General features: G+C 46.4%; 1 protein-coding gene across 1 annotated transcript in view; it reads right to left on the bottom strand.

The window, feature by feature from the left end:
* Nucleotides 1–21,636, bottom strand: part of CRISPLD2 (cysteine rich secretory protein LCCL domain containing 2) — a 34,767-nt gene extending 13,131 nt beyond the window's left edge. Inside the window, exons 1-9 of the mRNA XM_006022744.3 lie at nt 21,347–21,636; nt 14,571–14,893; nt 8,773–8,891; nt 6,509–6,641; nt 6,244–6,359; nt 4,791–4,891; nt 2,571–2,723; nt 1,549–1,609; nt 879–945 (exon numbers count right to left, since the gene is read on the bottom strand). Coding sequence (XP_006022806.1) covers nt 879–945; nt 1,549–1,609; nt 2,571–2,723; nt 4,791–4,891; nt 6,244–6,359; nt 6,509–6,641; nt 8,773–8,891; nt 14,571–14,819 — 999 coding nt within the window. The 5' untranslated portion in view covers nt 14,820–14,893; nt 21,347–21,636. The remainder of the gene's footprint in view (nt 1–878; nt 946–1,548; nt 1,610–2,570; nt 2,724–4,790; nt 4,892–6,243; nt 6,360–6,508; nt 6,642–8,772; nt 8,892–14,570; nt 14,894–21,346) is intronic.
* Nucleotides 21,637–23,239: the final 1,603 nt, after the last annotated feature.

Here is a 23,239-nt window from a genome sequence, read left to right as displayed (position 1 = left end):
CTTTACTGACCAAATTTCACATAGGCTCAGATTGCATAATTAATATTGCTAAAGCGTACGTGCCTATTCTTTTTTTTTTTTAATTTTAAGCCCTATCCATTCTAAGGGTGAACATCCTATCTATATATCAACATCCTATAAGTTGATCCTTTAAGTCTATAAAAACATATATATATATATATATATATATCTATATCTACATAGATATATATATCTAGATATCTATCTATCTATGTGTGTATGTATGTGTGTGTATACATAGATATACATACACACATACATACATACATATACATACATACACACACATATAGACACACACACACACATATATACATACATACATACATACATACATATATATATATATATAGATATACACCATTAAAATATAATTCTTAAGGAGAGCTGGCAGAAAACAGTTACTTTTTTCCAGTGGAAAATTTTGAGCTTTCACCCCTAAAAAATTCCAAATCTATTTTTTTTTTTTTAAATGCTTGGTAAGGGAAAGGGTTACATCTTACTTGATGCATCACCCTAAGTCATCTTGTGCACTGGAGGACAGATCCTAAAAGATGCTTTGCTCCCCTGCCCTCAACTTCCAATGTATTTGCTGGACATTGAAAGGACTTATTTTGCAAGATCAGCCCTTGAATGAACTCTACCTTTTAGGACTGGTTTTATCATTTTGACAGGGTAACACAGGTAACCTGCGTTATACAACTTCACAAGATCATGCCAGACCAACACAGGAGGGAAGAAAAGTTGGGTTGCAGTTGGATTGCCAGCACTTACAGTTTCTTGCATTTCCCCTACCACCCCATAAAGATTTCCCCTATGAACCCATAAACATCCATGCGGCTTAACAAAGTACTTACACTCTCGTACTGGAACGTCCCAAAGACTTTGGCTTTGCTGTTCATGCAGCCAGCAGGACACAGATACCTGGGAACGACAGAGATCTCTCTCAATGATAGCGAGGGAACAACGAGGAAAAGAAAGAGCCTTTTGCTACATTTCATAATCACTCCATTCGCTTCATTAAACTACTCCATTGAAAACCAGTATTGCAAAATAGCAACATTTAAAAGACGCTTTTCCCCATGAGACCAATATTTAGATTCTGTGGGTTTGGTCTTTTTCCAAGCGATAAACTGTACTGTACTCGCCTGAAACCTTAACCGGAGTTCTTGACCATCGGGGTGGGTACAAGCCATGAATTAATGGGTTGGGTGGGCAGGAGTATAGTATAACACATGAGGAGAGAACAAAATAGCTGTGCCAAGGTTTACTGAGCGGCGCTGGCCATCTGGGGGCTGTGGGTTATCATGCCCATTCATCACTTCGAGCATGAAATAAACTAAGTCACTTTACTGCTAAACTTGGCTGGATAATTTGTATTTAAGGGGAATGAAAGACTTGTTCATAGGGATTTACATAGCAATTGGATGCTAGTCACAAAAAATAGAACATAGCCCAACCCATGTTTGCAAATCCCAGCCAGCTTTCGGGACACTGTTTCACTGACCGCTGTCAATAAAATGCTACCTGTTGCACGTTGACCCTTTGCAGCTGTCCCTCATTTTGGTGTCACACTTAATGGCTTGAGCTAGAAAACAAAGCAAAATGAGAGATGTAAGAGAAGGGGATTCAAGGGAGAAACCTCCACCCAAATCACAAGCAGCGTTCACTCGGGTGTGTTATATGTACGGCAACTTGTAGCACTGCGCGCGTGAATGCTGCTCACAGCAATAGATTTCCAGCTGAGAGCACATAACCCTGAAGCACTGCTACATCAGCCCTGCAGCTACAAAAGGCACTTACTGACATCTTAACTGTTCCTTTCATCAAAAAAGTGTCTTTTGTCAGTATGAACATGAAGCCAACTTGACAGTAGAGGATTTCAGTGACCAGACCCAGGGTTCCCACCATCCCGGTTAATTAGAGGCTCTCAACATCCCATCGGATAGACTTGAGAAGGGTGCGCTTGTTCACCCCAGCACAGAAGCAATGAATCACTTCAAATTACAGTGATTAGAAACCCTTTAAAGTAGATACGATCGACTGCACGACTCTTTCCAAAGACCTGCACCAGGACAGCCACCCCCCTTCCTTCCCTCCACCCCTCTCTTTAGGCGAGGACCAAAATTTAAAAAGACTTTGAGATGGAGAGCACGGAGTGCAGAATAGTTAAAGGAGGCAATAGCGGGTAAAAGCCAAATGTTTGCGGATGTATCCAATGAGCACGGCCAAGATTTTCTAAAGGGATGAGAGATTTTGCCTGCCTGAGTTCTTGGGTATCCAACTTGAGAGGCGCTGAGGGGCACTGTTGGAAAAATGAGGTCTGAAATCAGATGCTCAAAAAGCACTAATCTCTTCTGAAATTTTTGATTCCATCTCTTCTAAGCCAATTTTATCATTAACAGCACATCTTTGCACCAATCCCTCCCCCCTACCCCCCAAAATCCACTCTCTTCTTCTTGAACCGACTCCCCACACAGGTTTCCGCACCCTTCCTCTGGAGGTGCCGAAAAGCTCATAGGTTTTAGACAACAAAGCAGCTCTCTTACTCATGTAGTGGTCCGCAGGGGTTGTTTTCTTGGGCTTGGTTGCTCTGGGTTTGTTCACCGGCTCATGCGCCCACACATATTTTTCCTCTGCATTTGGCGGAGTCTCCACTTCGTTAGTCTCATCCGTCTCAGGTTTTTGGGCATAATGGTTATCTTATTAGAGAGGGGAAGAAAAAAAGATCACTTTGGCATTAACAGTTGAGTTTGACGAGCTACAGGAGCACCAAGATTTTTTGAGGGAGATGGTTCGATTTAAACAAAGACCCATTTCTAAATAGCTGGCAATCCAATGACATGCAGTTATGGCCAGAAAGGGCTACTCCCAGAGAAGGCATAACACCAGGGAGGGAGACCTGGCTTCCTCCTAGTCGCTCGGTTTGCACCCAGAGCAGCGATCCAGGATTTAACCACGCAGGTTTGACGTGATCTGTCACTACGCGGTGGAAAACAGATGAGCACGGGCCGATGCTCCCACTATTATTTACCCCCCTGTTTAGCAACGCCGATTCTGCTCCACCGAGGAAGAGCCGACTCCTCTCAGACCACAAACAGACATTGTATTTATCCCAAAAGAAACCATTTAATCTCAGGACACGGTGCAATCATTCAGGCATCCGTGTCCATTGTCCCAGGATAAATCCTAAAACTTTTCATGGGATAAGAAGGACTAACAGTTTATCCTGGGATATCACAACATACTGCTGAATGGTTAGGTTGGGATTGCCTCACTGAATCGATGGCCGGATAGCTGCTCACTAAACCCCGATAAGAAGGATGATGTGTGTACATGCCAATGCTGGGATATTTCCATTCCAGGACAAACACCGGCACAACTTGTCCCGGGACAAATGCAACATCTGCTCCTAACCTCAGGCAGACAAATTCCCTGGAAACCTGCCAAAGACTTCTACACTGAGGTTAGCTTCCTCAAAATAATGTTACCATAGCATCACTATCTGCTCTAAAAATAAAGATCTCATTTCATTGATGTTCATCCTTGTTAGGCCAAGCGACCCAGCATGCATTGCATAGATCTTTCTCTTCATTGGCAGAATTAATATTCTTACATGCGCGGACACCTGGCCTAGGAAAAGTGGTACCTGGAAGTGGTACTTTAGTGATAAAACTCAGCCCCATCCTCTCTCATCTTCAGCAAAGATACCCCCTCATGATCTCTCTCTGTCCTCTGGCTGCACACCCAATGCTTTCAATGTATTCTGTTGTGTCCAGACAACAGACCGGCACTCTTTCAGCTTCCTTATGACCCAGATTATTAACATTAAAGAAGAAAAGTGATTTTGGCCCAAGATCCTTCTCTGCTTTGAACACATCTCTGGGGGGGTTGCCGATATCTCTGAGCAAAGGCTTACTTCCTCGGAGAGAAAATGGCTTGTACGGGTGAAATAAAAGGATTCTATCGAGGCAGTCGCAGTGGGACTTCAATGGTCAGTGAAGTAAGCGACTGCCTCGAGGGTTTCAGGGTTACCATTTCCCACTCATTATATACAGCAGCATTTAGTCCGAAAGATCCCCAGATTGTCCCAAACCCTTCGTTATGTCGCTTAATATGCAGCTGAAACTAGCTGCCTATAAATCCTCTAGGTAGAAATGACTCTAGTCCTTTATAGCTGGGGAAACTGAGGCCCAGAAGCATATGCAAGGACACATAAGGAACTCGCCATACGCCGCCCACCCACGGTGGCTTCTGCGAACAGGCCCTTCTCAAACAAACCAGATGAGGATGGGCTTGCTCGTCCCCACAGCAGCCACAAACCAAAATCCCACAGACCAGTCGTGAGCCAATGCTGTCCTGCTCTTTGGCCCATGAGAACTGGTGGAAATCCAGAGGAACGCCTTTAAAGCAGTCGAGTTCAGCTGGATTACACCACTGAAAAGAAGCAGAATTTGCTCTCTAGATTTTGGGTGTTTCACCAGGTTCCAGCTCCAGACGCATTCATTCAGGGGCTGTTTCACCCTATTCCTCCTGTTTGAACGTCCAGGCCGGCTAACTGAAAACTTAAAACCTCGTATACATACGCCCTAAGTTTTGTACCCGTAAACTTAAGACAAAACTTAATACGTCGATCTGCTTTCAGTTGAAAGTTTCCAGGCAAAACTTTTTCCTACCTTCCCATACCATGCAGAGCGGAGCTGGGTAGGACCCTTCACATTCCCCCCCACAATGCACTAAGCAGGAATCGACACCGCCTGGTCACGTACCTTTGTAACAGAGATTGTCCTTGCAGCTGCCCCCGTAGCTGGGTGGGCATTCAGAGCAGGGCCTGCCATTTTTATACGGGGCTTCTCCAATCCAGTTCCCCCTGGAAGCATACAAGACATGTGTTTCTGCATGGTCTCTATGCTAAATGTGCATGCACACACACACACAGTCAGGCTGTGTGCCTGCATCCTACGCCTCTAAGGCCTCCAGGCACTAAGGGATCGTGGAAAATGAATGTCTCCTCTGTGCCTCCATGCTGATAGATTGCTGTAAATACTGGGAAAGGCTGCCAGACTCTGCTCCGTCCACGAACTTGCAGTCTGCAGTTCTCTAGCGATAAACTCAGCAAACTAAATAAATGAAGAGCAGCACAGGCATCTGGCTTTTATTTGACAATTGCCTAGTCAGTGACTAGGATTTGCCTTTGGCTTCTTTGTGTGTGTTCTTCAACGCCATTAGAGCCACAAGCCCTACCACCGTTTCTTTGCTCTCGAAACCAGTCAGGCAGCTACACACGCCAGCCTGGAAAGCAACACTTTTCCATTTAAAAGCTGTTCCATCTTTCCACCTGGAGCTGGTCCCAAGCAGGAAAAAACCCACACAGAGCTCACCCTGATGGATCCGAAAGACGAGTCACAGCGAGTGCTTTAGGCAACAGGCTGATGCCAAGTGTCTGGACCAGGACACTGCATTTTCTAATTGCTCAGGGAAAACTCCCCAATTTTACCGGGGCAATCTTCTCCCCAGTTACTGTGCAAAGCCCAAGGCAGCTGCCAAGCACAAAACCTGGGAGACTCATGCTTTATATAAATTGGTTTCTCAAAGGGCTGCTACTGCAGATGGGTTTCCCTACCTAAGCTCACACACATATAAAATACTACTTTTAAACTGAAATGCTATGGAAGTGCCACGTTCAAACACTATGACTTGATTCTCTTAAGAAATTACTGGCTTTGCAGAAACCAAATCCCTCTTTTGACCTTCTGATATTGCATATATGAAAGCCCTGGATTTCAAGGAGGCTGAGCTGTGATCCTCATGCCTGCAGCTACTGCCCCTAGCATTGTCATGCATAGAAAGCTAGGTAAAGGCCAACATTGACTGAAGGCAGAAAGAGGATACAATCCTGCAAGGGAACCAGCGTCATCCAACCCCACTGAATTTCACAGGAAGAGGCTTATTAGACATATTAACAGGACACAGGAGTGGCTAAATTGTGAATGCAGGAGTTACCCAACTTTCAAAGGTCCCTGGGGCAGAGACTATGACTTCTTCTATATTTGTCCAGCTCCAAGTTCAATGAGACCGTGGGCTTGGTTGGTCGCCACCTGCTACTGCCCTTTAAGTATTTAAAAAGCAGCAGCTAGGTCTCAGTGAGCTCTTTGCATCAAACCCTGCACTAGTTAAGCAACTTGCCAGCATGGCGGTGGCAACGTATCTTAGCTGCCGTACTTAGGAGAGTAGTTGCAGACCAGGTAAACGGCATTTTCCCAGACGTCACCCCACACGTTCATCTTCTTGCAGACGTTGACAGCGCAGCCCATCTTGGTGGTGGTGGCCCAGACGATCTGAAAGTGCAACACAAGCATATGGAAAAACGTTTTTAAAAAACAAACCATTTATTCACTTTCTTCCAGGGATGCTTTTGTAACGTCCAGTGTCTCCCAGGGGATGAGATCAAGCAGTAAGTGCAGACTTAGGCCTCTGTGCTCCTTACCTGGGTATAGTGAGTGCACATAGCTCCTGAGCACCTCTCTGGACACCAGGGATTACATTCATGTGGATACGGGTAAGTATAATCCTTAACTTCATCATACCAAGACTGGACATGGAAGGCTGGGGTGCGATACCTAAAAGACCAAAGAGACGTTGTGACCTAGATCACTAACTTCCTATTGTAAGTTTTCAACCCAGATCAATGAACCGGGGTTATTTTTATAACCGAAATAACATTCTTGGAAAGTCACTATAAGAAGCTTGTGAAGCACTAAGGCCATTTTGCAGTGCAACGTGGTACCCGCTCACTAAGTCCCTGTGACTTTTACAAATGGGAAATAACAGAAAAACCCAACATCATGTTTTCATCACTGAAAAAAAAGTCTCATGGGGAAGCGTTAGGGACAATTTCTTCTCTAAAACCCATGACCTAAGCTGACTTAGGGTATTATTTATAGGTTTAACTTTCTCTTGCAATGCCGTTAACCTGAAATGTCCTCTTGGCTTTTCCACTCAATTACAAAAGACTTCTAGTTTGGCGGAAGGCTGTGTTTTCAGAGTAAACATCGGTCAGGGGCTGCCAAGCATATTAAACTGGAAGCCATCATGTACCTATTTTACCTCTTGGCAATCTGCTAAATCTGGAAGCACACTAGAGTCCACAGCTGCAAGACTGCAGGGCTTTGAAACTGGAGCTAGCTGCTTCACTTCTACGACACACTAACAGCACGCACCCAAGGCATTAGCATGCAGTCATTAGTTATACGTCCAAGCTTATTACACAGCAACTCCCTTGCGCAGACAGTCCAGGACACATTTACAATACGGTTCATACTTGCAAGTGAAGCAGTAAATGCTATCTGCCGCACATTTGCTGTGATCTGCGTTTCTGGCAGGACTATGACTATTTAGAGACACGCATGCACACAGCATATGTTATATGCTGGAGGCAAATTTCTATCAGCCAAAGTTATGTCAGCCGCGATGACTAACCTCACGTGGGATATCGAGCGAGACTATAATGATCGTAAGCTTTGAATAATGATCTCAATGGGTTTTAAACGGCCATTCAGCAATAATGGCTCTTAGTCAACAGCTTCGTGAATTAGGCGCTATTTGCCTCGTTTTACAGATAAGTAAACTGAGGCACAGTTCCAATCCTGCATAGACTGAAGCAATATGAGTATTTTTCATTAATCCCAGTGGAAGCAAGATTGGCAACTACAGCAAGCGAATGATCTTGTTCTCCTGAATTCCTACATGAACCAAAAGGCCACATTTGTTCCTCTCTTGCTTCACGTAGTCAAAAAGTATTGAGCCCCATTCTGATATCACACTACTTTTACGGTAGAGGAGTTTCTCCGCAAAGCTACCCAGGATTGACAGTGGGTCTGCCCCCAGTCAAGCCCCGAAAGATGGGAAAAGAGTTGCTTAAAACCATGCACTTCATTTTTGTTTGGACCTTGCTTTGTAAGCATGAAGATGTTCACAGGAGAATTTTCTCCCCCCTGCATTAAAAATGTCCAGATTTAGCTATTGTCTAGATCTCACATCGCCTTAGCATCCAAGCGCTTTGCCAACAGCAATTGGGACAAGGATGACAAAGAAAAATCTTGCCGTGTGCTGCATACTTTCAGTTGAAAGCACCATTTGGGTTTAATTTAAGCATCATTTCTACCTGGTTGACAACTCTCCGTTAACACTCTTCCCAGGAGCGTAAAACAAACTTTGCTAACCCAGATTCGTGCCATCATCACGGAGCGAATACAAAGAGAAATCACGAAGCAAGGCCGGCAGTGAAAGGCAATGTGGTGCGAGTTGTTTGAAGGAGTCATCACAGCGAGTGCTGGACCTACTGGCAGTGGCCAAAAATGGATCTTGAGAAACTTCAGCCCTGTGCTGATTCAAGGGACGTGGGAATCAGGACCCTGGATTTTGTTGCCAACTCTGTCAGTGCGACACCGGACAGGCCGCTTGACCTCTCCGTTTCTCTGGGATAATACTGCCACGCAGACATGTAGTGAGACTTAGCTTGCATATTTCTAAAGCATCTTGGGAAGAGCTAGCTGAAAGGCACGGCAGATGTCATTCCCACGCCTGCCCCAGAAAAGCAACAAGAAAACAGCAACGGCTCCTCCCGGGCTTTGCTCCCATTAGTCAAGATCTCATTAAATATCAACGAGGCAAATCTCAGAAAGGTCCGAGCACCGGAGGGAGACCTACGAGGGCACCGCTAGCATTCGTCTCCAGCTTTCCAGCTCTTACCTGCCCCAATGAACTGCCAAGTTCTGACCAATGGATGGGAGGAGGTTGGCAGGTCCATGGTCCCAGATGCATTCATGAGCCCAAGCCTCAGCAGATCTCTCCAGCTCATCATCCCACGTCTAGGGAAGAGAAGAAGGGAGGAAGAACCAGTCAATTTGCCAATCCTTTCAGGCCTCTCCCAACTTATCTTGCAAGCTCCCTAAGACCAGGAATCAATCGACAGAACCAAGGAAGCTCTGACAATGAAGTCAAGCCCCCAGCCTATTATTGCCTTGTGCAGTGTGCTGCAGTGCTCTAATCTAGCAGTAAATTTCCCATAATGCCCTCCCACCCCACTGCATAAAATGGAAACCATGCATGAGTCACAGCACAAAACAGCCCTGGTTTTCAGGGTTGGCCACTGTAGTGGGGAGATGCTGCATCACTTCTAGGCCTGAGTTGCTAACGTGGCCCTGAGTGTTATGACATGAAATAGTATGCACATTGTTCAAGCACCGACAGCCCTGCTGTTTCATAAACATCCTGGGGGGATGTTTTTACTGGGATTTCTGCATATGTCTATAAATAAAGTGAATCATACTGTCCAAGACCTACTAGTTCCTACCCAGTCCATCTGGAGCCAATGTGAGATTGCTCCCTATTGGAAATTCACACTGCCTAGGCTCTGAAAGACAAACATTTTCCCCTAAAATTGCTAACTAACCTACCAGCAGAGCTTTCCAACATCTTTCCCAGAAGACAAGCAGTCTCTTCAACTATCTAGTTGAAGACAGGCAGCCTTCTTCAAGCAACAAGTTCCACTGGACAATGACAAAGATGACATAAAAACCATGACCTTTATCTTCCCTGCCCCTTCGACAGCTTCCCACTGCTGTGCTCGGAGCAAGGGCTGCATCTACAGCTCTCACAGGCAGACGTCCCAAGTCTCCTAATTTAGTGCAGACACCTTATGAGCAACAAACAAGTAAATGGAAGTTGACATGAACATACGCGCTACATCCTCCGCTGACGCCTATGGATGAAGCCAATGAACACAGACCAAAGTCACTCAGTGAATGAATGGAAAGAGCTTTTTTCTTATTTTTTTTTTGGTCTTTAATTGGGAAAGCGGCTGTTTTCTGCAGGCATCAGATTACAAAGCCATGCCGTTTAAATTAGAACTGTTGTTTGCTTCTTGCCTCTCGCACCGACTTTTATGTGGTCAGGGGACTGGAAACACTTCAGATGCAATAAATATACGGACAAAATAGATTTCAGGCTCTCTTCGTGGCTTTCTCCTGAACTCTTATAATGCCAATATTCGATGTAATCTCTCAGCACAGTATTAAAATGGGATCTATATTAAGCATCTACATTCCTCTCATTTCAATTCACTCCTTGGCCATCTCGCAGAGTCTGCGTTAAGCAATTTGGAAGACGTTAATTGGCTCTAATCAGCATCATGAGTTTTCCTGTTTTGTTCTTTTATTTTCCCCCCACATTCAGATGTTCGAAACACCGTAGCAGCAGATAGGGTCATGACATAAGCACATATCTTGTGTCAGCATACTAGTCATCCATGTGATGATACTCTATAGTAGACAGTATAGAAGGTGGTGGTAATCAGTGTGATAAAGGGATTTAACACCATCTCTTTTGTGTTACTTCTTAGTATTTGAGGTCATTTTTGAAGGCAGTGCAGGGCACACAAAACATAAATGTAATTTACCTACCCCGTATTGCAATTTAGAGGTGCGAATGCAATAGGAACATGAATAATTAGGCATAGATGTATTAACTTTCTTAAAGCTAGCCCTACAGCTAGAAAGCTGTTTAGATCACACAAGTAATAACACTTCTGTTACTCCCACGCTACCCCACTTCTTGCATATACTATGACACAGATTCAGAGAAGTTCAGTGCTTTCACGAGGTCCCTTCCAGCCCTAGGGTCCAGTCCCCTTGCTCTGGCCAGGAAAGACTGCAGGGGTCAAATAACCCCAGCAAGGTGTGGATCCAGTCTCCTTTTGGAGATCTCTTGGGTAGGTGCCTGCACCGCCCCTGCTGGGAGGCTATTCCAGAGTCCGGTCACACGAACTGTGAAGAAGTTTCTCCTTATATCCCGTCTGAAACCTTCTTCTAGGTGTTTATGACCATTGCTCCTGGTTTTCCCCTGGGGCGCTTTGGTGAATAGTTGATCACCTATCCCCTGATGCTCTCCGGTGATATATTTGCAAGCTGCCATCAAATCCTGCCCCCTAAGTCTTCTCTTTTCTAGGCTGAACAGTCCTGTATCTGTCAGCCTTTCCTCGTATGGCTTGCTCTTCAGCCCTCTAATCATACGAGCGGCTCTTCTCTGGACTCTCTCAAGCTTCTCCACATCCTTCTCGAAGTGCGGCGCCCAAAACTGGACGCAGGACCCCAGCTGACACACGACCCTGGCATTATGATTTCACAGACCGCGTGGAACTGGCATAGGAGAAGTCAGGAATGAAGCCTATGGGCAGAGGCTTGGACAGTTTTCCAACTATAGGGCTAGCTTATTGGACCCACTGAGTAATAACAGTCCCTGCATTTGTACCATCTCACACTGAAATCTCTTAGAGCAGCGGTTCCCAAATGTATGTCGCAGACCACACATCATGCAGAAGGCCATGGCAAGTGGTCTGTGGATCAGTATTGGGCCCTGGCCTCCTTCCTTTTCAGTGAAAAGTTTGATGACAAGGCATGGTAGGAAGTCCACAAGAAATTTGGAGGTTAACAGTGATTCCTTAGCCCCACCCCGCCAAAGTTTGAAAGCCACTGTGTTTGAAGAAAGATGGGCTAACTCCACAGATATTTTTCTTCTAAGAACCTGTGTTTTGTGATGTATTCATCCTTTGGTAATTTCCACTGAAGACAGACCAACTTAATACATCTGACTTCAAGGTCCTCCAAGGCAGGTATTTTCATTGCTGCTGACTGAGCCAACTGAAGGGTCCCTGGTTTCTTAGGAACCGCGGCTTATTTTTCACTCTAAATTCATTCTTGACATGAGATTTGTTTTGTTTTGGCCTCGGTCCATCACCATTACTACTGTTCTGTAATGAAAACACACAATGGACGTGCACGTAATAAGCCCGTGGAGGTGGTTAAGACAATTTTATATTTGGCCAGCTTTGTCTTGAGGAATGTGTACACCATTCACATCTGGCCTATAACAACGCCTCCAGGAGAGGGCTTTTTCCATTAGCACTAAATACCACCACTAGCCTTGAACTCCATTACCCTAACATAGTCAAGCAAACAACTTCCATATACTAGAAGGCTTCTTCATTAAATGTCTCTTTTTTTCTCCAATTAACCATTAATCCCGCCTCATAATTTTTCCTTTCATTATTCTTTTGTTTCAAATATAGGTGTGTAGCTATAGGGTGCACATAAATTATAAGCTGTCTATTAATGCATGCTGCTATCTAATGATGCTCAACATGCATACAGCTGTGTCACAAAACTTGGGATACATTTTTAACCAAGTTGGCATAAACTCGGTACGCTATTATTTCTTCCAAAGCTCGTGATGCAGCAGATTGATCTCTCCAGTTCCTTAAAAAAACATTCGTTCCCCTGTGCAAATTTAAGTCATGTAAGTACATCAGCAATGGACGTGGGGTAATGGGCTTTCACAGCCAGCACTTGAAGACTGCTAGCCAAGAGCACACGTTGTGCTTACGTATCACGTTAGCATCAGATCTTCTCCCGGGAACTGTTTGCTACCCAAAACCATTTTCCCCTCCGTTTCTCTGGAGTGCTAAAAAACAGCCCATCCTCTTAATATTCAGGCTGATAAGTGTCCTCTTTTAAAACAAAAGATTAAAGTGAAATTCATGTGCGCAAGCGTTTCCAAGTAATATTAGGTAAACATGAACACATGAAAGACTGATTATAGCCCTTCCAAACAGCACCATGTTATACTCAACTTTGCTTTCACAGAATACAAGGCTCTTTCATTTGCCCTAAATCTCCCATAAAACCACTAGAAAAGCAAAGACAAACATGAAGTAGCACAAGTCAATAGAAGCCAGGCAGAAAACACTCCACAACTGCAGCTCTCTTAGATCCTTAAAGCCAACGAAAACACGTTGGGCTTTCTTGCACTGCTTTGTGTTTACTTTCTTGGAATTAATCAAGCCACGTCTTCCCTCGCAGCACATTATGGGCAGCCTGCAAGGACAGGATCACAGCCTACTAAATAATACAGGTACAAAATAACAATTCTTAGAAAGGCATATCCATTCCCTTGCACTGACAAATTCAGGATGACTTATAGCTAGAGCCTGGCTCCCTGAATACCGACTGCACTGAAGAGCTGGAACGATATATCCTTCCTCATTGCTCTCTTCATCCTTAAGCTTTTTGTCCCCTTTGTATTATAAAAGACAGATCTTCCTATTTGTGGCGCTCGGTTCAATGGGAAAAGTGGTATTCATAAAAGGAGCCGCTGATATTACTTGGCTTGCACAACCAATCGGTAGGGGACAGCTTGTCAAACCAGAGCTCCTTCTGCACTAACAACATTCACATGGAAAATATTGTGCATAAAAAAGGTTATCCAACATTGTTTCCCGATTGCACGATATTTTGAAGAGATACTAAAAATAACTCCAGGTAAGGCCTATAGCACTGTGTGAAAGCTCAGTGGTCAGCATGTATTTGTTGTTTTTTTTTACTATTTATTGCTAACTATAGACTTTTTTTTTTTTTTTACTAATTACTGCTAACTATAGACTTAATATACGGACTTCTCAGTGTCTGTCTCTGACGTGGGAATCCACATTGTCCGGTTCTTTGAAGTCAAAGAGCAAACCTCACTCGCTACTTCATGTCTACAAAATGGGTCTAGCCCATTATTCATTGCAGCCCTGAAGCTCCAAGAGGCTGAACGCCTCGCCGAGGTGCAGCGTACCCTCCACTCTCACTGACGACAGCGAGAAAGGAGAGGGGTGTCAGCACATCGCCAGAGATACCGGGCAGTAACTCGTGCAATCCAAGAAGCCCAGTAAAGGATGGATTACACTAGGTAAACTAAGCAAACACTTGCAAGATCACTCATGCGGTTGCTTTGTCCAGCCCGTGGCATTCCACAACGCCGGTCATAACGGACAGGGAGAAGGTAGGCTAAATACGAGGGGAAATTAGATACTTTGATGACATTTAGGTAAGGGAACAACTTGCCAGAGGAAGGTGTGGAATAACCATCGCTGGAGATATTCAGGGCTAGACTACACAGTCTTAGAGATGTTTTACGAATAATGAAATCAGTCCTGAAACTATGCAGTGGCATGGGCTAGTTGCCCCATTAAGCGGCCTTTCCAGCCAAAACAATTCAATAGCCGAAAGCATCATTCATAGATGTTAGGGTTGGCAGGGACCTCAGTTGATCATTGAGTCCGACCCGCTGCCTAGGCAGGAAAGAGCGCTAGGAACAGATGACCCCAGCCAGGTGCATATCCAGACTCCTCTTAAAGACCCCCAAGGTAGGGGAGAGCACCACCTCCCTCGGGAGCCCATTCCAAATTTTGGCCACCCTTACTAATATCTAGTTTTTCCTGATATCTAGCCTAAAAAAATTCTTCAGAGCCACCAGGAGCCCACACCCAGCCTTGAACTCTCAACCCTTTTGCCATGAGCTTAGCATGCAAATCCCCAAAGCCACCAGAAAGCTTAATAAAAAATATAAATTAAAAAAAAAAAAAGCTTATCATAGTGGAATTTGTGATGGGCCTTTGACCAAAAGAAAAACGGAAAAAGTCAACCTTTGGCACCTGCTGCTGGACTCACCATGTACTCCATATTGGAGGCTGAAGGGTAGACCTGGCCCCTCAGTTTGTTGTGGAGCATCAAAATCTCCTCTCTGTCCGACCATGGGATGCTCCTCTTGGCTCTGGAGCGAGGCTCCTCATCCTGGTACCTGCTCAGGAGGCTCTCCAGGTAAGTAGCATTGGGCAAGATGAAACAATGAGCTTCATGCATCAGAATCAGCAAGCATCCCAAAGGAACGGTCCAAGAGCGGGCAGGGCTCACAGCCATTCTCTACTCAATGGAAATCAAGCTGAAGATGACACCGTCTGGTTTTCTTGAAGGCTCTGTTGCTCTAGATGGATCTATAATTCAGGGAGGAAACAGTCAGTCAAAATCATGCTAGGTTTATATATTCCCTAATCTCCAGGCCTGCATGGAGGCTTGCATTCAGATCCGTGCACAGCAAAGGAGCGATATCAATCTGAAGGTTAAAACCAATTATTTATCCTCCTACCTATGGAGAAATGGATGCATCAGAAGGAACCAACAAACCTCAATATTTATCACATCGCAGGAACAAGACAAGATGCTATTCCCTACCCACCACGCAGCTTGTAAAGTAAGCATTGAGGATATCTCTCATGTGCCAGGGAAAGTGCAACCCGAGTGGCTGCAGGAGCTCATTAGACGTGCCCTTGCATATGAAGTTTATATGATCAACCTTTTCTGCCTAGGTGTGCACGTCGCTTCGCTTTCCCCTTCCTCCTAGATGTGTAACATGAATGGTCCTTTGGTTGCAAACATCCCCTTTTTCCAAGGGGATAAGACCTACTTTAAAACTGAAGCCACTCCACGGGGCAGGCAGGGAAAGCCGCCAGCATCCGTGTCCCTCTTGTGACCCCCTTTGCCAGCGCCTTGCACATGAGGCATCTGGAGAGAATTGCACACGTGAACAGCACTGTCTTAAGAAGGAGAACAGCCAGGGCAGCCAAGAATTGTTCCTAGGAAACAATACTGAATACCAGTGCAAATACTCAATTCCTCCTTTGGGCTTTCTCCACTGACACTGGAAGTCACAATGGCCATCCTTTATTGTCCAGGGCTCTTAAAATCTCCCGATTCCAAGCTGTGCTTTCTCATAAATGCAGAAGGAAAAATGATCCTTTGCTTCTTCCAAAGGTTGTCATTACAGGAGAAGGGATATTAATAAAAGGGAAAAAGCAAGCTTCCCGCTGAGCCAAAATCAGAGGTCAGACGCAAGCTACGTTATTGCAGAGACCCTGGCCTGCCAATAGATGCCGGCAGAGACGGCTGCCAGCTCCCAGAATTTGTGGCTGTTTATATAAAATGTCATCGTAAGATCAGAGCAATCGAGATTCCCGTCTCCAGTGACGCACTGGGGTGTTCTCACTGACGCGGTCACACCGCTGAGCTGGGAGAGAAGGGCAGCCAGCTGCATGAGTTATTGCAGATTAAGAGACGAGCACAGTGGATTTCCTCTCCTCGGCTACAATCTGAACCACTCCAGCACACGCTCAGTCTGCCTTTCATGGGATGGGCAAACCAGGGCTGGGCAGTAGTCCTGAGTTTGGATGTACTTTTTGCTAGACTCCATGGCCTCACCTGAAAAGCACAGTTATTTCCAAGCAATTCCACCCCCTTCTCCAGCAATCACCATTAATAATCCATGAGTGACCCCGAATGCCTTTGGCTAGACTTATACAGCTGAAACTATGCAGGGCAGGGCCTGTCTCTTCCCACTTGTTTCTACAGTATTTTGCACAATGTGGCTCTGATCCCAAATAGCAAGCCTATGTGCCAGGGTTTCCATATGCACGCTGCAGAACAAAGCTGATAGGACTATCGTATTCCCAAGGCCACGCTTGCAACCAATGGGCCTTTCCTGTTGCATGTCTGGGAGGAAGAGGAAAGCAAAATGAACTCCCATACAGAGAACAGCAAGTGACCTGCAACCTGGGATCACAGCTGCTCTTCAACCAGAGGTTTTCAGGGTGATCACTCCAGGGGACATCTCTCCTTTAGCGCCCTTTAGCCTGGACTTTTAAGCCTCCTCTTGCATAGTAGCCGTATGGACCCGAACAAGCCCTCCAAGTTTGCTTTGAATGATGCATTTCTGGAGATTTTGCTATTTTAAATCAAAGACTCTCTGACAAGCCCCATGCTAGCTATGCGGTTGTAGCTTCCAGGTCTTAAAGCATGGGAGCTTCCAGCATCTAAGCTACTGTCAAACATATTTGCAACAGAGGATTTCTGCTTTCTGCCAAGTTACGCCTACAAAATGTCCATAGGAGACAGCAGAATTGCTTTGGGGGTAGGGAAAACATGAAGCGTGCTATACATTCATATCCAGAACGTGTTTCTTTTCCAGTACAAATGCAAACGGAGCTCGGCAAGACAGTCACCATGCAGGCAGCTGATAAGGAGGGATGAAATCATGCTGATAAGGAGGGACTGTGATGCCGATAACTAGGTCCAGAGGTGCTTAGCATGCCCGACACCAGTCAAAGTCAGCGAGAACCTCTGAGAATCGAGCCTGGGGTCAGTCCGTGCTGTCCTTGCCCCTGTGTGCAGCGCTGAGCGCATTGCCTAGATCCCCCATGCAGGCATCTCAGTGCTACTGCAAATATAAATGCATAATCGACAACCCAACTTCCAAAGCAGAACGCTAAGCACTTGGCCTGCATTTCGATTAAGCTAGGAAGGAATTTCATTTAATAAGCTCATGAAAAGGAAGTGCCTTTGAATGACTTCACTGAGTACATAGCCTTGCTTTAAAGGGCAACTGTACCACACAAGCATCTTCCCTATTCAGTGCCTTAGGGGCCGGATAGCAGCAAAGTGCGCCCTTGCTAGTCTCAAAGTCACGGCTCGCAGCTGCCGGGGGAGAAATATTGTCTTAACCTCCTCCTTTTCTCAGCATTGTTCGCTGGCGAGTCCCTCCAGAAAGTAAGAGCCTAAAACGGACTTCACTGGCTACGGGAGGGTGAGAGGGGAGGTGAAAAGAAGGCTGAGCTGTTACTTTCGTAGACTGTCTGACCCAATTCAGGGAACAATTCATACTTTCAGACACTTCTCTAAGCATTTATAAATAGAGGCAGTGCCACGGGCATTGACAAGGCGACCATTTATTATGAGCACTTTTAAAGGCTGCCCGCTCCTTAGGTATGGTGGGCAGACACAGACAGCTAACATATGCTGCAGCTGGAATCGCTCCCTTCTCTAAATAGGGGCCCAGTCTACCGCACTCTGGAAACAAACAGTGAAGTTACAGAAGGAGCAGAGCCTAAAAAATCAGCTGTAACATTTGTCAGCGGAGAGACATCTCCAGCGTGTTACTATGCCGTGGAGTCGACATGTCAAGTCTTCAGCAGCCTTGGCTACTTCACTCCGGGCTTTTTTCAGCAGCTTGTCCATACCGGGTACAGGATGGCTCATTATTTCTGAAGACGTCCTCTCCTGCATCTTGCTTATGAATTGAGAGCGTTATCCTTTTTCCCCGGTCGAACCTCTTTGAAATAGTCTTGCTTTTAAAGTCAGTGGATGGGGTATTCGATTCTACTCCCCGCTCCACTCCTTCCCTTATAGAGGCAGGGGGGGGGTCTTGATAAATACTACCCATTGCATCCTTTGTGAATGCCCATCCATAGAAGCATTCATCTCATTTAAAAAAGGGGTGAGTCTTGGCACCCCTTCAGTGGGACTCCTCTCTGGCCAACCCTACTTATGTAAAGGAACAAAGTGAATGTCCCACCTATCCACCCACCTAAGGCGGGCACACTCGGATGAGCGGAAACAGAGGATGCACACATGATGAGCGCTGCTGTTGCCATTTTATAAATGGGGTGACCAAAAGCAAGGGGCTAGGGGACCATACATCCCCCAAATTCCCTGATTTAGGATGCCTTGGGGTCTGGTTTGTGGAGAACAGGGGGTGCTTGGCATCGCCAAAACATCAGGCCTCCATTGTCTTCAGCTGGATACCCAAAAATGCAAGGCGCACGCAGTCAATGGCCCATTTTGACAATGCAGGCCCCTGGCTTATTGTGAGGTACTTGGAGACTTCTGGCCCCGAGCTTTTGCCCAGCTGACCACACCTCTCTGTATGGCATGAAATATTAGGAGAAGGTCAGTAGGCCGCCTCCATCTGTGGCTTGAAATGATAGGCGTGAAAACTGGCATGAAATAATAGGAGAAGCAGCTAAGATTTCAACTGAACTCCCCTGAGGCTCACACTGCAACCTCGAGACTTCATGCTCCCAGATGTCACCTGGACTCGAATAGGACACAGCACTGACTGTCCAAAAGAGGCATCCTTCTACTGTGAACAGCCTGGGAAGTACTTCACGCCTTAAATTCCTGCGGATGGAAGTTGTTTTAGATCTGGTACAAGCTAGTTGCAAACACAGAGCTTTGGGCTAGGCAATATGATTCAACTTGTCTCGTTTCTGGTCACCAGCAGTGGCTGGATTATGGCCAAAGCCCCCCTGGCATACCCAGAAATCCTATTGATGCCAGTAAGGAACAGAGCGGGCAAAGAGCGGAGAATCAAGCCCGCAGTTGGACCTTAACTTCCCCAAAATGAAGCTCCTTTTCACCGAGCCCCAGCTCAGCTAAGCACCAAGACCCCGTGCATGTGATCTCGCCAGCCTTGGTGCCCTGCAGAACTGGAGCTCCAGATGCTCTCCCGGCTGCACACGGTGCCAGCTCCCCCATTGGGAAAACCTTTACAACGAAGGCTGCTTTGAAAGGACCTCGACACTTTTGCAAGACGTTCCCACTGGATAGGCAGCTGAATACACTTTGCTTTTGTTTGAGGGGGCTCAGGGAAGCGTTCCTGGGGCCTTGTTTGAAATGCAGCAAGGCTAATGGTATCAATGCCATGCTCACATCTGGAACAGATCAGAAAGCAGTGAGTCGGCAGAAACTGACTCCCGAATGTCCAGACATGAAGGCTTCTCATGCAAAATATATTATAACTGGAGACAAAGGAAAGTCATTATTTTTCCTGAGATCTGAGGAGGTCAAATTCAAATGGGCTTTGAAAAGCTTATTTATAGAAAGCTATTTCTTCCACTAATGCAAGTCTTCTGATTTCACTGAGAGCTGAAAACCTACCACTCGAGGCACACAGCCTTTCTGGGTGGAATAGATGCCCTCTCCAGAGCATAATACTTGATGTCTATTGACCACAAGTTCACGAGTTAAATTATCGGATTAGGATGGGTTGCTTATGTATGATGATATACATCCACATTACATTACACGTGTTGCTATATTATGCAAAGCAAGCAGTGCAGTAATTGAAATTCAAGCCTTAACTTAGCACAACTTCAAAACCAGCCCACCAGAGCTGTTAATCCTCACAGATGGATTCCAGCATTGCACTTGCTGCATATTCTGGGTATATAGCCTTGGCTGTCACTTTTAACTAACACGGGCATATTTAAGGCTTAGAAAAGTGCGGAGGTTTCCTTTTCCAAAAAGGAAAATACCGAGTGAAATTACAAATCCTGCAACTCAGAGCATCTGTACAACCCAACATGAAACCTCCCCACCTGCAAATTCCTGGAGTAAACTTCTGGATATATCATCATCATCACCATGCATTATTCTATGCTGATATGACGACAGAACAAGAAGCAATGTCTCAAGTTGCAGCAAAGGAAGTTGAGGTTAGATATTAAGAAAAACTGTCTCACTAGGAGGGTAGTAAAACACTGAAACAGGTTACCCAGAGAGGTTGTGGAGTCTCTATCCTTCTAGGTTTTGAACACCTACCTAGACAAAGCTTTGGGATGATCTACTTGGGGGTGGTCCTGCTTTGCGCAGGGGGCTGGACTAGATCAGCATTTCTCAACCCGTGGGTCACAAGAATATATGACAAGTTTGCAAACACACTTTTAAAATGGATCAGCAAACTTCAGAAATGGTTTCTCCTTTAAAGGAGACAAATGTGGGAAACAGTGGCTTTCCCCTTATAGGACGGCAGAGCTCCAGTCTGCAAGGGGCTGCTCGGGGCCACCCCCTGCCCCACCCACCCACCCCCTGCCCCGCACACTGCAGGGTGGGTCAGGACTGACCATCAATGTTTACAAATAGGTCCTGGTACAAAAAAAGGGTGACAACCACTGGACCAGATGTGAGCTCCTGAAGTCCTTTCCAACCCTCATCTTTGATTCTATAGTATAGTACAGTACAGTACAGTACAGTACCCACTCCAGTGCCATACTGGAAAAGCTGGACCAGCTGTGACCTCCTGAGGTCCTTTCCAACCCTCGTCTTCTGTTATTCTACATTAAAGTAGTATAGTATAGTACAGTATAGTATAATACCCACTCCAGTGCAATACTGGAAAAGCTTGCTACCCCCCAAACTGCAATACTGGAAAAGTTTGCTACTCCAAGCCATGCTAAAAAACACCTCCTAACTGTGCTAGGACCCCAGGGTGCTGCCAAATTCATCCAGTTAGTTACCTGTATATTAAAAAAAGCGTAAAAGGATGACTACATGATTGGTTAGATGCTTCAACAAATGACCAATCAACAGCGAGCGATTGCTACAGCCTCCAGTAGGTGCTAAGAGGTGGACAACTCGCTGGTGGGTTTCTAGCCCTCTGTTATACCACCCAGATCCATGGCAAGGTTAGGGCAGCTGCTAATCCTGCACGAGCTATTTATACCTGGAGCATCACTAGTGTGAGCCACAGAGAGGTTATTCAGTGATGTCTGAGCAACACAACACTGAGCTGGGGCTGGGGCACACACTGACAACCACACACACAACCCTCCACTTACCTCTGTGAGTCCCCGAGAAGTTGTGGCTCCTGCCTGGGGAGGAGATGGGGGGAGATCTCTCAAAGCTAGAGAGAGGATCAGCAAAGGACCCAGTGGAGGCAATGAATGCTCTGGTCTCAGCAGCTGCTACTGATCCCCGTGGAGCTCCCCCCAGGGTATTTATACCCTTTAGCCAAGCAAGGCAGAGAGCTCTTGGCAGCCGCTGCTTCTTTGCTGATGAAACGAGAAGGAAAGGAAAAAAAAATTAATCTTGAGCAGCAGCAAGAGAGAGGCAGTGCTCCCGGGCTGTGGGCAAGAGGCACTGTGGATCCAGGGCTGCTTCACGCCGTAATATAATACCCCAAAGGAGGGGAGGGTGCAAGGGGAGGGGGCTGAGGGAGGAGACAGGGGGGGAAAGGAACAGGGGGGGAGGGAATAATTGCAACCAAATGATCACGCACCAAGTCCTCGGCACAGCCTAAGGTGCTGGGAGGCTGCAGGAGGAGTGCACAAAGCCCCTTGTGCCAGCTGCCAAGGGAGTTTGGGCGCCAGCCTGCAGCTGAAGCATCCGAGCCTGCAAGCAGCTCCCGGGAGAGGAGGGTCAAAGGCAAGGCTTGGACTGAGATGCAAAGGGGACCAGACTGGGGATGCAGGGGAAGCCTTGCCAGGAGGGGAGGCAGCTGGTTTCCCCCCACCCACACACTCATCAGGGGCACAGGATTTTTGCAGGGCCCTGTGCCACCTCCACCCACTGCAGCTTGCTCTGCAAGCCCCCCAGGGCTAGGAGGACTCAGGGGTGGGTGGAGATCAGCAGGGGCAGCTGCTTCTCAGGTGGGGGCAGGCAGAAGCAGGCACAGCTGCCCTCCCCTGGGACAGGCTGAGGATGGGGCTCGAGCTGGCAGAGCACTGGGGAGTCCATGCTCACCACAGCTCCTTCCACCACCCAGGCACAAAGCGGGAGCTGGGGCATTTGCAGACAGCCCAGTTTGCAGCTCTTGCCCTTACAGAGTGACTCTGCAGAACCCCCTGCTTCACACCCATGTCCTTCCCAGCCTGCTGCCCCAACCCACTCTTCGAACCCAGTCACTGTCAACCTCTTAGATGCAGAGAAAATGCCAGCCTTGGCCTCCCCTCCTTTTTTGACTCCAAACTATAACAGCAGTTCATCTGTTGCAAAACTCAGGGTGGGATGTTTTAACACCTGGGATTCCCATTTGAAGCCTCTGGGTTTATCACGTGAATCAGGTTTGCACCCTGAGCAGGCTAGCAAGAGCCCGGCACCCTTGATAGGATCTCCAGGCAGCGCAGGGTGCTGTAGCACCCTTGTTGAGGATCGCTAAGCCACATTTACCTCTTTCAGAGCTTGTCTGGTCAAGACACCGCAGTATTGTGCTCGCAGCCACTTTTGGTCGCCGGCAACTGTTCACAAATTGTTGAAGCAAGGTAAAAGGAAGTGGCTAGGGCAGAAGGGAACCTGAAAGGCTTTTTAAAAATTTTTTTCCTTAAATAAAAGCCAGTGTTAAGAAGAGTGAATCTAATGCATCACAATTCACTGGTTGAATGGAGCGCCTTAGGTAGTTAGCTCCTTCGTTATGAAAGGGCATTCATGATCAAAGGCGAGGGGAGCGAGGTTGCGTGCACACCAGTACAACCACAAATCCACCCAAAGGAGAAGCACTTCAAGCCTTGGCAAACAGGCTGTGCATTTTCCTACGCCAAGTCCTTGGAAGAGCATGAAGTCATTCTTTTAAGCTGCAAGAAGATGAGATGCTTATTCCTTCGAGCAGGAGAGAATCCAGTCTTTGCTGCGTACAAGAACGAAACGCGCTCGGTGTAACGGGGCGTGCAAATGGTTGCAAATCAGCACCGCACTTGTCTTGTGGCATTGTAGAAATGCCATCAGCATAAATGATG

The sequence above is a fragment of the Alligator sinensis genome, unplaced genomic scaffold (genome assembly GCF_000455745.1).
Source record: "Alligator sinensis unplaced genomic scaffold, ASM45574v1 scaffold228_1, whole genome shotgun sequence".
Lineage (NCBI taxonomy): Eukaryota > Metazoa > Chordata > Crocodylia > Alligatoridae > Alligator > Alligator sinensis.
The sequence above is the reverse complement of the archived record's forward strand: the minus strand, read 5'-3'. Positions and strand labels throughout refer to the sequence as shown.